The following is a 16,991-nucleotide window of genomic DNA, read 5'->3' on the forward strand; positions in this document are numbered from 1 at the left end:
AGACTATAAAATAAGCACAATGTAAAATTACAATTAGTCAATTAAAAGCTACCCTAAAAATATGAGTTTTAAGCTGAGAGCACAAGCTGAGAAGTCAAGAAGCTTTTATTGTCATTTCGACTGTATATCTGACGCAGTACACGGTGAAATGAGACAACGTTCCTCTAGGACCATGAAGCTACATAGAACAACACACAGAGCTAAAGACTTCAGTAAGTTAGTCCTAGACGCATACGTAAAGTGCATCTGTACAGCCTGGTGTACACAGTATGAGAAAAAAGACACAAAACGTTACAAGACAACACACAAAAGCAGTGCCGACCAGTGTACATGCTGTATATTGTATAGGACATGTGCTAAAATACTGAAATGAACACTTAAAGGTGGGGTCTCCGTTGTTTGAGAAATGCTTCAGAAAACTGAGTCGGGACGACAAACTAAACAAAAATCAAAACAAACGTGTAGCCAATGAGCAGAAAGGGGCGTGTCTTGTCAATATGGGTGGAGAGAGTGTTCAGTGCGCATGTGTGACATTAGCAGAAAGCGGTTTTAACATTGACATGGAGGATAAAAACAAAGAAAGAAAGTGAAGAAAGGCTTACGATAAGGTAAGAAGTAGGACGTGTTAATATAGGATCAGCTTTCCAGCGCTGGAGAGAACTGAAGGAGCAGGAAGTTGGTCACATATTCACAGATTGGAGTTTCCCGAGTCAATAACTCCTGAGATAAACGCTGTTACTACACAAATAACACCTCTTTTCTATCGTAGTAATGTAGAGACGCAGCTACAACCGTGTTTTGTGTAGTAACAGTGTTTAGCTCAGGAGTTATTGACTCGGGAAACTCCAATCTGTGAATATGTGACCAACTTTACTTAAGACGCCGAGGCGCTTTTTTCCTTCTCGATAGGTGAGTAACGTTGGTTTTGCTTTGTTACACAGAACTAATATATGTCTTTGTCCTTTACATGATTATGCTTGTGTGTCATTTTTGCTTGTTTGTTTATCTACAATCGTATTGTTCTTCACTTCAGCTATGATAAAGACATTTCTTTCCATTAGTTGCCTGGGTTACGTCCGTATGTGTGGGCGGAGCTATCGATACAGGGGTGGGACCCATTTGGGTTAGGGGCGTGTTTGTTTTGGTGATTTCAAATGTCAACATTGGCTTTCAAACAACGGAGACCCCACCTTTAATATGATAGCAGCAGTTATATGAGGTATTGTAATGTATTGTGCAAAAAAGCAATTGACTGAAATGTGCAAGATAGCATGTGTAAAGATATCAGTGATACAGGTTAAGAGCTTCAGTTAATGTTCACATCAAACCTTTAAGTCAAACTGCTTCCAAGTGACTAGTTTGTGTCGCTGTAGCCTCAGATTCATGTTCTTCGGGGACAAATCTGGAACCCTGATGTTGTCTTCTGCTGTTGTAACCCATCCACCTCAAGGTTTGACAAATTGTGCATTCTGAGGTGATTTTTTTGCCCACTTCAATTGTAAATAATGATTTTTTTTTTTAGTTTCTGTTTACTTATATTCATCTGAAACTAGCTTGATCGTTGTTTTCTGATCTCTTTCATCACTGCGGTCATCATTGTCTGTTACAGTTGTGCATGAAAATCCCAGATCTTTCTTAAGTACTTAAACCAGCTCGTCCGGCACAAACAAACCCTCCATGGTCGAGTTTATTGAGATCACTTTCTTTATATTGATATTTGTTGTGAACATTAGCTGAAGCAGTCACCTGTCTGCCACACTGTGTGTCTGCCACATGATTGGTTAAAAGCATAATGCTGTAGAAGTGTTCCTAATAAAGTGGATGAATAGGTCATTATTGTACTAATTGTGTGTGTGTGTGTGTGTGTGTGTGTGTGTGTTTACAGGTAACGCTGGTTTAAAAATGGCTTTGCTTTTTTTCCAGTCTAGCCATTAGCATATAGAAAAGAATCACTTTGTGGATTCTTGGACAGAACTTTTACTCATCGATTACTGACCAGCAGCAGAGGAGAGAACTAATTCTACACGTGAAGTAGGTCTTCGGGATACGATACAAGGTAAGCTCACAGAGGAAGCGGCTTGATGATGGCGCTTGTTACCCGACTTCCACTATGGCGACTCTACGACATCATACACCAGCAAGACAGAGAGCCTGCGGACAACCGGACACGCCGTCGGTTCCTACAGCGTTCTTCAAACATCAGTCATTTCATTTCATGAAAGCGTTCATGGTGCCAGTGAGATTTGTTTGCTTAAGAAAGATGTTACGTGAAGGTCTTCGCTTTGGAAGGTTAGGAAATGCATTTTAGGTAAGATGAATCATTTCACCCACAAAAAAGATGGATTTGTCTTTGCAAATGCCCAGAAGAGTGGAAGAACTTGGATGGAGAGGATGAAGTTTCAGTGTGTAGTCAGAGATTCTGTTGTGTTCTGCTGTTGGATGAAGAATGTTTTGTGTGATTTAGTTTTTGTGAAAGCCAATTCAAAATTACAGACGCGGCAATGCGACCGAACGGACATGTAGCGTTTCATTGCGTGATTATATGCCTGTCAGCTCTGCTTTAGATTTACTCCATTCCAAGTTGCTTGTAGTGATGTACTGTACTTGAAATTTCACAGGACGTAGGAGTGCGTAGTTTTTAAAGTGAACGAGAAGCTCGGTTTAAAGACGAATAGGTGCGATTTACTCTTAGTACAGATTTACTATATTTATTTGCGATATTTTGTACAACATAGTTTTTTCCTCGTGAAGGAAATATGGTCACATTATACAGCATAGATTTTTAACTGTCAGACAAAGCAGTTAGGCATCGTTGACTAATAAACAGTTTTTAACCTGTTTTTGTGTCATTGCACATTTTTCCAACAGCGCAGAATCTCAAATCTCTCTATATATTACACATATGGATGTAAATATGGGGATTGAAAATATCGCATATACTACAGTATATCACAGAATTCTCACCTTTATAGAAAATAAATTTATTTGAAGGTATTTTAAATGTTTTCTCCATTATTTGTTTTGTTAACAGTGTCCTTTAGAGGGTGCTGTTTCCTGTAGTTTAGAATTTTAACTGCTTCTTGCTTCCAGTTGGGTCCCTACAAATACTGTATATTACTAGGGCTTGCAATCTAAATCCTAGTTATGGTTATTTTCCTTCTAGTAAGTTTTATTCTTTTAGACTTTAATGTTCTGTAACTGAATCCATTTATTTATAGGGTTTGTTAAAAAGTGACCATAATAGCAGACTGGAGACATTCTACGGAATTTGTCCGGTTAAATTTTCGGAAAGTCGTGGGATCTTTCATCGACCTCTAATATCGTTAGATTAAAACGTAGTCGGTTTTGGTTTAACATGAAAACAATTGTGGGATAAAAAAAAAAACATGCAGGAGTCGGTTTACAGCCAGCATGCGGGCAGAATTCAATATCTCTGCTCTCTAAATTGCGCAAGGGTTTTATGTCATATACGTAGAAGGGGATGTGAGACAACACACCCGTATGGTCCTAAAATTCTTCACGTTATAGAGTTTATAATTCCAATCTGGAGCAGATTAAAAAAAATTACAGTTATAGGTCAGACATGTTCAAGTAGAAAGTCTATCTATCATTAATATCTATCATTACATTTACATTTATAGCATTTGACAGATGCCTTTATCCAGAGCAACATACATTTTATTTCATTTTATACAACTGAGAAATAGAGGGTTAAGGGGCCTTGCTCAAGGGCCCATAACTGGCAGCTTGGTTAGGGTTAGTGCCTTAACCACTGAGCTGCCACATCCCACATCGTTACAAACCATATGTGTATCTTGTGATCGAAGATCATTTTATTTTCTACAGTTTCAAATTCACTTTATAGTTTTTCACCTTTGTTCCAAGTGCGGAGATAAAAAAGGGGAAAAGTTAAAGAATAAATTGCTGTTTTGAGATTGTAGGACTCACAGAATCACAAGAAAACTGCTTACAAATAATGTCTTACACATCTCAGCTTTTTAATTCATAACAGCTGTTTAAAATGTTTATATGTGTGTCTGTGTGTGTGTTTCTGTGTGTGTGTGTGTGTTTGCTTGTGTGTGTGTGTATGTGCTTGTGTGTGTGTGTATGTGCTTGTTTGTGTGTATGTATGTGTGTGCGTGTTTGTGTGTGTGTGTGTCTGTGTGTTTATATGTGTGCGTGTTTGTTTATGTGTGTGTTTCTGTGTGTGTGTTTGTGTGTATGTGCTTGTTTGTGTGTATGTATATGTGTGTGTGTGTGTGTGTGTGTGTGTGTGTGTTTATATGTGTGCGTGTTTATGTGTGTGTGTGTTTCTGTGTGTTTGTGTGTGTGTGCTTGTTTGTGTGTGTGTTTGTGTGTGTGTCTGTGTGTTTATATGTGTGTGTGTGTTTCTGTGTGTGTGTGTGTTTCTGTGTGTGTGTTTGTGTGTGTGTTTGTGTATATGGGCTTGTTTGTGTGTATATATGTGTGTGCGTGTTTGTGTGTGTGTGTCTGTGTGTGTGTATGTGTGTGCGTGTTTGTGCGTGTTTGTGTGTGTGTGTCTGTGTGTGTTTATATGTGTGCGTGTTTGTTTGTGTTTGTGTGTATGTGCTTGTTTGTGTGTATGTATGTGTTTGCGTGTTTGTGTGTGTGCGTATATCTGCTTTGTGTGTGTGTGTGTACTGTAGTACAATTTTTTTTTTTCATTTAATATGTCACCATTACTATTGTCTATTGATTAAAAAAATAGAATATTTATCATTTTATTTCATCATTTCTAATAGAATTAGAGTTTTTAATGGATTTTGGTTTCTGCCTAATAAACCTGGGAGTCTATTATAACACTACACTGTGAATCTGTGCTGTTTGTATACGTAATGTTTTTTCTGTCAGGTACACACGATCATGCAGGTGAGTGAAAGTGTGGACTGCAGGTCCACACACACACACACACACAAAACAAGCCTGGGCAGAGTATCCAAGTTGTAAACTTTGTGAAAAAAAAAAATAACTGCTTTGTTATAACATTATATCTGTTTTGAACTCAGCACTACAAGTCTTTTAAATCAGCCTCCTTTAGGAAGCTGAAAGTCACGTCATTCCATATCAAACGTTTCCCCTGACTTATTTCAAACCTTAATTTTTAATCATTAAAAAATATACTTTTCATGCAGTTTATGTGAAAACGCAACGTAATCTTCATGCCCTGTCCAAAAGACTGAAATAATCCAGCTGTATAGACATTTTACCGAAAGAAAAAAAATCATTCTTTTATAGAGTATTTTGGGTTTTGATTATAGTGATTTCCAATGCGGTGGCACAGAAGTTAAATCAACGTTGTAGCATCAGTTAGACGGTAATCATTTTGTCATCATGTGATCCCTCTGTGTCATAGAACAGATGTGGTTCTTTTCGGTCCGTTCGTCCCGGTTATTCCTGCATTTCACATTGATAGATGAAAACTATTTATTTAACCTCACTTTGTCAGACCAAAACAGAATCCTTGAGAAATATACAGTATCTCTCTCATCTTAAGTAAATCTGACGAACTCATCTGTTTATATTTATATAGTGTTTATACAGTACTTATACCTAAGCTTTTGTTTACAAGGGCTTAGTGTGTACCAGACCTTTAGACCCCTATTCCATTAAGCTGTTCATTTTAGTGCTAGAAAGCTTGTTTATTTTACTTAAAACGTTTGACAATCTTGAATGACTTCATAAGAATTCATAATTCATTACTCATTTTACCGTCAGATAAAAATAACCTGAATGTAAACTTGGCATCGCTGACAGCCTGCATTTCACAGCCAGTGTCTAATGCGTAGACTCAGCTCATAATCCTCGTGTAGGCAAAAGTCGACTGTATTTAAACCGATAGAACTGAGATTCAGAACCCGACACGTTCAGAAGAGTTAATTTTGTCTCATGATTTGGAAATTTAAAGTATCTCAGGTGTATGCACTTCATTTTCTCTTGAAATTTACTTCTCCTGGGGGCACGGTGGCTTAGTGGTTAGCACGTTCGCCTCACACCTCCAGGGTCGGGGTTCGATTCCCGCCTCCACCTTGTGTGTGTGGAGTTTCATGTTCTCCCCGTGCCTCGGGGGTTTCCTCCGGGTACTCCGGTTTCCTCCCCCGGTCCAAAGACATGCATGGTAGGTTGATTGGCATCTCTGGAAAATTGTCCCTAGTGTGTGATTGTGTGAGTGAATGAGTGTGTGTGTGTGCCCTGCGATGGGTTGGCACTCTGTCCAGGGTGTATCCTGCCTTGATGCCCAGTGACGCCTGAGATAGGCACAGGCTCCCCGTGACCCGAGGTAGTTCGGATAAGCGGTAGAAGATGAGTGAATGAATGAATGAATTTACTTCTCCTAAACTCTAGCAACCTTTAAATGTGCGCCGCTGCTATGTTAATGTTTATAATACCAATAAAACACTTTAGTGGGACAAAGTGGGCATTCAGTGGACCATCACTTAAAAATATGGGATAATGACTAATGGCTATTCAAGGAAGGAAAAAAATTTTAAATAAAGCATTTAAAAAAAAGTAATTAAAGATGTTAATGAGAAATGTAAAGTCAACATCTTCTAATCGGCGATCAGCCATAAAATATAAACCATTGTTCCAAATCATATTCAGTGAAGTATGGACTCCACAAGACCTCTGAAGGCGTGCTGTGGTATTTGGTACCAATACGTTAGCAGCAGATCCTTTGAATCCTGTAAGTTGTGAGATGGACCTCCATGGATTAGACTTGTTTGTTTAGATGAATCCAACAGATGTTTGACTCAGATGTTTGAGTTAATAGCAATATACCGAGTTATTTATAATACATTGCTTCACGAATAAGATGTAGTCCGGATGTAATTATTCATTAGTCACTGAAAATGCGGCTTAATTTAAAAATACAGTGTAATTTCCACACTCATTATTTATCTGCAGCTTATAGAATATATCACTTGATCAGTATAGAGTGGTAAAATCTAAGTGTGCTGCTTTAACTACTTTATCTAAACCCACATTTTGGCCTTTAAATAAAATGCACACATATGTTTTCATAATGCGCAACAGAATAAAATCCTGACCAAGATAAAGCAGTAATTGGAAATGAATAAATAATACAGTGGGGATGATGTCATCGCTCTTTGTGGGACTCTTGAGTTCCTTAACTCAGACCTTGATACACAGTGTCTTCAGGAACACAGTGTCTTTGTGCACGGGGCATTTTCATGCCGGAGCAGTTTACCCTTCCCAGTGAAGGTAAAATGTAAGGCAACAGCTACAAAGACATACAACTGCGTGCTTTCAACTTTGTGACAAAAGTTTGGTTACGTGTGTGATATCAGTGTGTCCCTATACTTCTGGATTTTAGTTTTAGTTAAATATCAGCAGCATTCACGAGGTTTCAAAAAGATTGTAGTAAAGGCGTATCTCAGGCGTCATCGGGCATCAAGGCAGGATACACCCTGGATGGAGTGCCAACCCATCGCAGATATATATATATATATATATATATATATATATATATATATATATATATATATATATATATATATATATATATATATTACATTCTGTACATATGTTTATATATATATCTATATATATATATATTACATTCTGTACATACTACATATTTATCTGCACTTGTCTATTTGCCTATATTTGTCTAGATGCCAAACTGAATTTCTATCTATCTATCTATCTATCTATCTATCTATCTATCTATCTATCTATCTATCTATCTATCTATCTATCTATCTATTTATGTATGTGAGCCTGTGCTTATAGAAACTAAGCTTATAGGACTAAACTATATGTAGTTACTGTAGGGGTTGTTTGTGAGTGTAAACCAGTCTTTTTTGGTGACATAAATATAAATAATCTATTCTAAGGGACGGAAAACATCTCTCTAGTGTGTTATGTGCCTCATTGCTCCCCCCAGCGTTTATCTGTCCACTCAACCCCCCGTCCCCCCCTCCCCGTGACACGGGTTTTGCGCGCTCCCGTCTCTCAATGAAGCGCGCGCACGTCGCTTTGATGTGGAAAAAAAAAAAAACCCTCTAGAAAACACACGTAGGTTTCTGATCGCAGCATCGCTGTGTATTGAGAATGAGCGTGTAGCTGTAACCGAGACGTACGTGAGCCTTACACAAGCTGGACGTGACTTGTATAAAACATCTGGGGGAAAGAAGAAGACGACGTTAGGCGTGTTGCCTCATCGTGCTTACAGGGGAAGGTTTTAAGTGGGTTGTGCGTTTTATTCCCCCGCGGCGCGTCTTCTATCCGCTACAAAGGTAACCGGAGCGGAACCGGATACGCACATGTGTAAAGGTAAGGGGATGTTTTTAACCATATCCAGCTTTTAATATCTTTGGGAACGCGTTCATTGGGGGGGAAAAAACACCACGGATTTAAATGAGGAACAGAAATATGCACTCGGAGGAACTGGAGACTGGAAGTTTTCTTTAAATGCGCTCTGGATTCTGTCAAAGCGCACAGAGGCGCCTGGTTTCTGCTCCACTTTCACTTTAAAACCTCATCCCTCTAGTCATTATATCAAGGAATGGATTTATCATTGATCATTAAACCCATTTTGCCTTTTTTTTGTTGATGGATTTGTGGCTCTATCCCAAGTGTTTGAAGGCATCCTGTAACCTATAACAACACTTTTAATGGAACCACCGTGTAGTAGAATCATATAATAAACCTGGGGATCATTTTACGCATTGCTTCAGTATCACTGCAGGGTGACTGGATTGTTCTTTAGCATTGAGGAGCATCATGAATGACAGCCTCGGTCTGCAGGCTGGAGGTTGTGATGCGAATCAGGCAGATTTTTTTTTTTTTTTGTCCTCTAGAAAATACGCAGTCACGTTTTTTCCCCCGCAGATGCACGTAATATAAACTGAAGAAGACGACGTTTGAATGTCGATGCGCCTCGTTATGACCTTATTGTACGTTTGCACACGAATGCATTCATTTTCTGTTCCTTTTCATTGGGGCTCTGACGTGGATTATAAACGCCGTACGTTTCAATTGAGTGAAAGATCCTCTAAAGCTCAGCTATGAGGGACAGGAAGCTGCACGTCTCCATAATTCATCCAATACGGGCTTAGAAGAGCTATTACATGTTATACTGCGCGCGCGCGTGTGTGAGAGAGAGAGAGAGAGAGAGAGAGAGATGGAGGGGGGGTGAGAGAGGGAGAGAGAGAGAGAGGGAGGAAGAGAGGGAGAGAGAGAGAGATGGAAAGGGAGAGAGAGGGAGAGAGATGAGGGGGGGTGAGAGAGAGAGAGAGAGAGAGAGAGAGGGAAAGGGGGGGAGAGAGGGAGAGAGAAGGAGAGTGAGAGATGGAGGAAGAGAGGGAGGGAGAGAGAGATGGAGAGAGAGGGAGGGAGAGAGAGAGAGAGAGAGAGAGAGAGAGATGGAGAGAGAGACAGAGAGGAGAGAGAGAGAGAGAGTATGTGAGTATGGTGACGTTGTTGTTATATCATGGCAGAGACCAACAAATGTCCCCACAAGACTAGGAATATCTGGCCGTTCTGACCTTGTGGGGACATTTGGGCCAGAATTCTGACAAATTCCATTCTTCTCATATTTTAGGGCTTCAAATATTTATATATTTCAAACCAAAAGAGCCCCATAAAAGGTTACTATAAAGTGTAGGCTTTGTATAAATTAGCAGCATTAATAATTGTGTGTGTGTGTGTGGGAGAGAGAGTGTGTGAGAGAGTTATTCATTATTCAGCACTATCAGAACCATAGAAAGATCTTTTTGAACATGTTCTGTCACATATAGTACATGCGCCTGAACGTCCTACGTACAGCAATAGAAATGAAGTATTGCTTTTCTCAAAACATAATAAAAAAGACTTCTTGTCTATTTTTTTTATTTTTTTTTTATTTTTTTTTGCAAAGTCACCCCAGTTTATTTAGTCACTACGTTGCTTCATGAAGGACCTCGAGGCAGTCTCTCAGTATTAATACACACCTTGTGTGTGTGTGTGTGTGTGTGTGTGTGTTGCAGCTGGGTTGTAAATGGAAGCATACATATGTATCCTGCCTACACATGGAGTATAAGGTCAGCTTCTGTGTACCGTTTGAAAGACTGATTCAGTTTAGAAATTGGCTTTCGGTGTAGTAACAAGGTTAAATGCAATTACATGACGTTTCAGCTTCATTACAGTCTGACCCAAAAATCTGTCACTTTAAACACAGTACAAGTATCAGTCATGAGCCTGTTTTCTCACAAATCAATTTAACAGCATTCACGCTCTATATGGATTCGAATTATTTAACATAGGGAGGTGAAAAAATGTAATTATTACAGGATCTATATTATATACGTATCATGTAATGTTAGTATATCTAATGGACTGTGTGTGCACTCATCTGTAAAGTGTATGTTTATCATCTTTAAAATCATATAAGGAATATGATATTCCATGGTAATGTACAATACTGTACATGGTGAAAGGTTTGTGGACACCTGACCTTCACACCCATATGTGGTTCTTCTTCAAACTGAAGAAGTACACAGTTTCACCTGACCTAAGATGCCTACATCTGTTCCAGCATGACAGTGCTGCTGTGAACAAAGTGAGCTCCAGGAAGACATGATTTTGACAAGGTTGATGGAAGGTGGAAGAATTTGTTTCACCTACACAGAGCCCTGATCTCATGTCCCACACCGTGGTATCTGTATCTGTGTCCCACACTGTGGTATCTACAGTAAGTAAGAGTTAAATGACCTTTTGAAGGCATCAGATCAGAGTGTGTGTGTGTGTAAAAGGCTGTAGTAGTTATTCACACTCACTCTCTGCCCATACACGTGTTTGCGTTCAGCAGGCTTTTGAATTCAACTGAGCATCTGTTCTGTTCTGATGTATATCTTCAGGCTAAAGGCATGTTTCTTGTAGCTGTACCTGTCTCACATCTCAGCATACCACATGTGCACACATAGTTTTGTGTGGAAACTGTGTGTCCAATGTAGCAGCACTCACAATAACAGCAAGGCCAGAATTTGTTCAAGAATACAATTGGATTATATTTGTAGTCTAAAGCTTTGAGTAAATACCTACAGTACAAGTTATAACCTACAGTACATGTAATATCCTCCTATAGTACGTGTTATAATCTCCTACAGTACATGTAATATCCTCCTATAGTACGTGTTATAATCTCCTACAGTACATGTAATATCCTCCTATAGTACGTGTTATAATCTCCTACAGTGCATGTAATATCCTCCTATAGTACGTGTTATAATCTCCTACAGTGCATGTAATATCCTCCTATAGTACGTGTTATAATCTCCTACAGTGCATGTAATATCCTCCTATAGTACGTGTTATAATCTCCTACAGTACATGTAATATCCTCCTATAGTACGTGTTATAATCTCCTACAGTGCATGTAACAGCCTCCTATAGTACGTGTTATAATCTCCTACAGTGCATGTAATATCCTCCTATAGTACGTGTTATAATCTCCTACAGTGCATGTAATATCCTCCTATAGTACGTGTTATAATCTCCTACAGTGCATGTAACAGCCTCCTATAGTACGTTATAATCTCCTACAGTATATATCATAACCTCCTGCAGAACGTGTGATCACCTTTTACAGTATGTGTTATACCCTTCAACATGTGTTATGTGTTATAACCTCCTACTGTATTATAAGCTTCTGTTATAACCTCCTACAGCACGGGTTAATACCTGCTACAGTACGTGTTATAACCTCCTACAGTATCCATTAAAATTTCCTAAGTACGTGTTATAGCCTCTTACAGTGTTTGCTACAATCTCTTATAGTATCTGTTATACAGTAATCTCCTTCAGCATGTGTTATAACCTTCAACAGAGCCTGTTACAACCTATTAAGTACGTGATATAATCACCTACAGTACATGTTATAACCTCTTACAGTAAGAGATATAACATCTAAAAGTATGTGTTATAACTTGAGATATAGCTTGTTCAGTTTCTGAATCTACACATCACATGAAAGCTTTTTTTTTAACTGTCTACACAGAGGAACCATATGCTGACTCTTCCGTGGTGAGTGTTTCTTTGTCCCTGTACTGAAACACACTGAGCTTTGATTGATGAAGTTGTTTGCAGGGCTGACAGTAAAACTAGCGTACAGCAGGAGAAACGCTCTTACTTTAAACACGACTGCAGACTATCCAGTAGGCCAACGCGTGCTCCAAATTAGCAGTGTGCTATTAGTGTTGCTGACGTAACCTCATACAATCTGAAGGACTCACACAAATGTAAATTGTTAAAACGAGAAGCTAACTGATGGACACGTCTCAACGGAGTGCCTTTCTGTCCGTCTTGACTTGTCTATTTTTACCTGACGTACACTAGACTCTTGCGCCTGCTTTTTTTTGCATCAGCTATCTACTTTTGCCTATAATTAGATCTTCTTGAACAATCTGCAAGGGATTTCATCCTTGTCTGTAATTAGGCACGATGGGAAAAAAGGCGACCGTGTGCTATTTGCTGTCTAATTGAATGCTGTTCTGGAGTTCTGAGGACATCCAAGATGGCTGACTGTCTGTTCCTTTTTCCCTTCGGCAGTTAGCAATTATTGCAGGCGATATGTGGCTCAACTGAGCTTCCTATGTGTGTGTATGGATGTCCTCAAGGGTCTCCGGTTCCCTCCAAACTTTTGAAAAACATGCAGATACAGATACTCTCTGAGTTCCTATAGGATGACTTTCGAATATTCGATCTTACTATGGACGATAGCGATAAGACAGAATTATAAAAATCGTTTGAATTGCGCATTGCAATCGATCGTAGCAGCGAACGTGGCACGATACGTTAGGGCTCCCGCCTTGCAGCCTTGTGAGATGCCTCGCCTCAGTCTCGTTAGCGATCGAAGCTCAGAGTGCAGTCGTCTCAGCGCACGTCTTGCTGGTGCAGCATCTTCGCATCCAGCAATCCTGATTTAAATCTGAGCTCTGCTTATTGTCTGTGTCGAGTTTCACATGTTGTCCCCTGCCTCACGGTGGCAACGTTCTGCTGCTAAATGCTACGTCCAGGCATTCATATAGATTAATATATATTTACACTTACAGTGGTCTCTTTCAGCACGATAATGCAGCCTACAGTATAGTTTGAGGAAATATGATGAAGTGTTCAAAGGGTGGGGGGACACGGTGGCTTAGTGGTTAGCACGTTCGCCTCACACCTCCAGGGTTGGGGGTTCGATTCCCGCCTCCACCTTGTGTGTGTGTAGTTTGTGTGTTCTCCCCGTGCCTCGGGGGTTTCCTCCGGGTACTCCGGTTTCCTCCCCTGGTCCAAAGACATGCATGGTAGGTTAATTGGCATCTCTGGAAAAATTGTCCATAGTGTGTGATTGCGTGAGTGAATGAGAGTGGGTGTGTGTGCCCTGCGATAGGTTGGCACTCCGTCCAGGGTGTATCCTGCCTTGATGCCCGATGACGCCTGAGATAGGCACAGGCTCCCCGTGACCCGAGGTAGTTCAGATAAGCGGTAGAAAATGTGAGTGAGTGCGTGTTCAAAGGGTTGCCTTGGCCTCTAAATTCCCCATATCTCAAACCAGTCAAACGAACAACACGATGGAATCGTGAAGGCCCCAACTTCCAATTTACCTCTCATAATATTCAGAAAGTTTTAGCTCATCAGTGGATTTGTAATCACACCTAATATAAAGCTTTTGTTACTTTCTGGCTTATCATGACTCATTTTCTGAAAAAACACATTGCTTCACATGTTACCGTATGACTGCGTGAAGCCTGTAATTCCAACGTTACATTCAATTCTCACAGCTTTCCCGAAAATTGATGATTCATGTCTCGATTGAGTTTCAGGCTGTGCAAGTGTTTCGAAGGCAGGTGTGTCTGGTCGGATCTTTGCTGATCCCTTTTGTGCTCTGTTCCTCCGTCTGTCTAATTTAAATGCATTTAAATACTTTGGAGATGAATGACCTTTATCTGAAGATTCGGTGGTGAAATTCAGTTTATTGAAATTAAAAGCACTCAGTTATGAATTCTTTATTATTTTTAATGAATTCTTCAATCAATTTAACCCCCTCAGCATACGCGCACGCACACACACACACCACACACCACACACGCACACACACGTGTTGAAATAAGTGTGATTACAGGGACAGTGGGACAGACAGGGTGTGGCTGCCATTTCTATGTCTCGGCACTACTGTCTGAATTTCCCTGTCTTTTCACGGTCTCCTAAGACGATCAGTTTTCTCTGATTCCCTCTCCCATTCTGTCCTGTCTCTAAAATCCAGAGTTTGTTGTTGCGTTTGTTGCAGAAATCACATACAGAGTTCAGTTCAGTTGCTGTAGCACCATCTTTTCTTTTCATCCTCTAGGAGGTAATTGATGGAGTAAACACAGGAGGATATTTGCTGATGAAGGAAAGTCAATAAATAAATAAATAAATAAAAGTACAAAGACTACAGACATTGCAGGAGACGCTTACCTGAAAAAGTCTAAACGATGGCAGCGTGTAACACGAGATCGCCGTGTTTAATCTCTAAATATCTGACAAAGCGATATATTATTGGTCTTGTTAAGGCAAATCGAAACATTTATATCTAACAAATCTGAGTGGACATGAACTGAACATTCAGCAGATGGACCTGGTCTTAGCACGTAACTCTCCGTGTCTCGGCCCATTCAAACAAAGGTTTTAGATTCCTTGTTGCCAAATCATTTCAGATGACATTAGATAACGCACACACAGAATGTTGCTCGATGATGTCAGAGACTTGATGTTTTACATGTTCGTGGCTTCATCGTGATCATTTGCAAATCAAATTGGAAATTCGTTGTATATGAAGAAGGAAGGTTTTGTCAGGATAGAATATAATAGGTTGGCATTTTTTTCCTTGTAGAAGAATTCTTCATTGATCACGACACCACAAATAAACTTTATTGTTACTTTAGTATTTACGAACCACTTCACCTGCTGTCAGTAAGAAGCGACGGTAGCAAGAAATCGAATTAATTAATGATGGAAATGATTAGAGATGAAATAACTGACTTCATATGGTGTTCAGTGACTGGGCATTAGGAACAATGGTGTTCAGTGACTGGGCATTAAGAACAGTGGTATTCAGTGACTGGGCATTAAGAACAATGGTGTTCAGTGACTGGACATTAAGAACAGTGGTGTTCAGTGATTGTACATTAGGAACAATGGTGTTCAGTGACTGGGCATTATGAACAATGGTGTTCAGTGACTGGGCATTAGGAAGAATGGTGTTCAGTGATTGAACATAAAGAATAGTGGTGTTCAGTGACTGGGCATTAAGAACAATGGTGTTCAGTGACTGGGCATTAGGAACAACGGTGTTCAGTGACTGGGCATTAAGAACAATGGTGTTCAGTGATTGTACATTAGGAACAACGGTGTTCAGTGATTGTACATTAGTAACAACGGTGTTCAGTGACTGGGCATTAGGAACAACGGCGTTCAGTGACTGGGCATTATGCACAATGGTGTTCAGTGACTGGGCATTATGAACAATGGTGTTCAGTGACTGGACATTAAGAACAACGGTGTTCAGTGACTGGACATTAAGAACAACGGTGTTCAGTGACTGGACATTAAGAACAATGGTGTTCAGTGACTGGACATTAAGAACAACGGTGTTCAGTGACTGGACATTAAGAACAATGGTGTTCAGTGACTGGGCATTAGGAAAGATGGTGTGCAGTGATTGGACATTAGGAACGATGGTGATCAGTGATTGGACATTAGGAACAATGGTGAACAGTGATTGGACATTAGGAACAATGGTGTACAGTGACTGGACTTTAGGAACAATGGTGTGCAGTGATTGGACATTAGGAACAATGGTGTGCAGTGATTGGACATTAGGAACGATGGTGTGCAGTGATTGGACATTAGGAACAATGGTGTGCAGTGATTGGACATTAGGAACGATGGTGTGCAGTGATTGGACATTAGAAACAATGCTGTGCAGTAATTGGACATTAGGAACAATGCTGTGCAGTGATTGGACATTAGGAACGATGGTGATCAGTGATTGGACGTTAGGAACAATGGTGTTCAGTGATTTGGTTGACTCTTTCCTCCTACATCCAGAAGCTGTGGTGTGAGCTGGGAGCTGTACTGAGTTCACATCTTCTCTGGAGGTTATTAGATTCGTCTCTGTCCTCTTTCTGTCATATACGTTCACTAAAACAGAAAGTGTAAGTGTGGAGTGTTGGTTAGATTTGTCTCCAGTCTCTTCCTTCACGTTGGTCTCAACAGCTGTTATAAGCCTTCATACTCTTTATACTCCCTTTGTGTGTTGGGGTTTCAGAGACACCCTCAGGTGAACGGCCTCACAAAAGGCTGATGACCCAGGTGTAGATACTAAAAATAGGTGTATAAAAGGAGTCTCACACACACACTCACACACACTCACACACAACACGCTCAGTGTGTTGGATAGGCGTGTTCAGCGCATGTAGCAGTAACTTGTGCAGCAGGGGTGTGTTGTACACACAAGCCGCTTTATTGGCCGCTCGCGAACTCGTAGCTTCATGTGAATCAAATCTTTTCATCATGGAGTTTCCCTGCTTTTGTGTTAGCTGCAATGTGCGGCAGAAATTTCTTTCCAAAGTGGGATTACGGCTCTGAAAAGGAGCAATGTGTTCAACAGGAATAGTGGGTGTGGTGTGTGTGTGTGTGTGTGTGTGTGTGTGTGTGTGTGTGTGTTTGTGTGTGTTTGTGTGTGTGTGTGTGTGTGTGTGTGTGTGTGTGTGTGCTAGTCAACTTGAGCAGTCAATTTGATGCTCAGCTCACAACCCTCCCAGATCACCTCATTTTTTTTAGATACGCCTATGAATAAAACAATACAAAATATAGGAGAAAAGAGAAAAAAAAAGATAAGCTGTAAATAGAACACATACCATCTCTCTCTCTCTCTCTCTCTCTCTCTCTCTCTCTCTCTCTCTCTATCTCCCTCTCTCTCTATCTCTCTCCCTCTCTCTCTC

General features: G+C 40.1%; 2 protein-coding genes across 5 annotated transcripts in view; both read left to right on the forward strand.

Moving 5' to 3' along the window:
* The window catches only part of LOC132857087 (GRAM domain-containing protein 2A), a 30,563-nt gene extending 27,724 nt beyond the window's left edge, over nt 1-2,839 (forward strand). For 2 of the 4 annotated variants that reach the window (XM_060887061.1, XM_060887065.1), the window contains one exon: nt 1,973-2,839. In XM_060887061.1, coding sequence (XP_060743044.1) covers nt 1,973-2,018 — 46 coding nt within the window. In that variant the 3' untranslated portion in view covers nt 2,019-2,839. Of the gene's footprint in view, nt 1-1,885 lie in introns of all 4 variants that reach the window. The other 2 variants (XM_060887063.1, XM_060887062.1) reach the window with 2 other exon arrangements.
* A 5,171-nt stretch (nt 2,840-8,010) lies between these two features.
* myo9ab (myosin IXAb) overlaps nt 8,011-16,991 on the forward strand; it is a 107,383-nt gene continuing 98,402 nt past the window's right edge. Inside the window, exon 1 of the mRNA XM_060887535.1 lies at nt 8,011-8,316. The gene's annotated coding sequence lies outside the window, so the exon portion shown is untranslated. The remainder of the gene's footprint in view (nt 8,317-16,991) is intronic.

Source organism: Tachysurus vachellii, chromosome 14, assembly GCF_030014155.1.
Source record: "Tachysurus vachellii isolate PV-2020 chromosome 14, HZAU_Pvac_v1, whole genome shotgun sequence".
NCBI classification, from domain to species: Eukaryota; Metazoa; Chordata; class Actinopteri; order Siluriformes; family Bagridae; genus Tachysurus; species Tachysurus vachellii.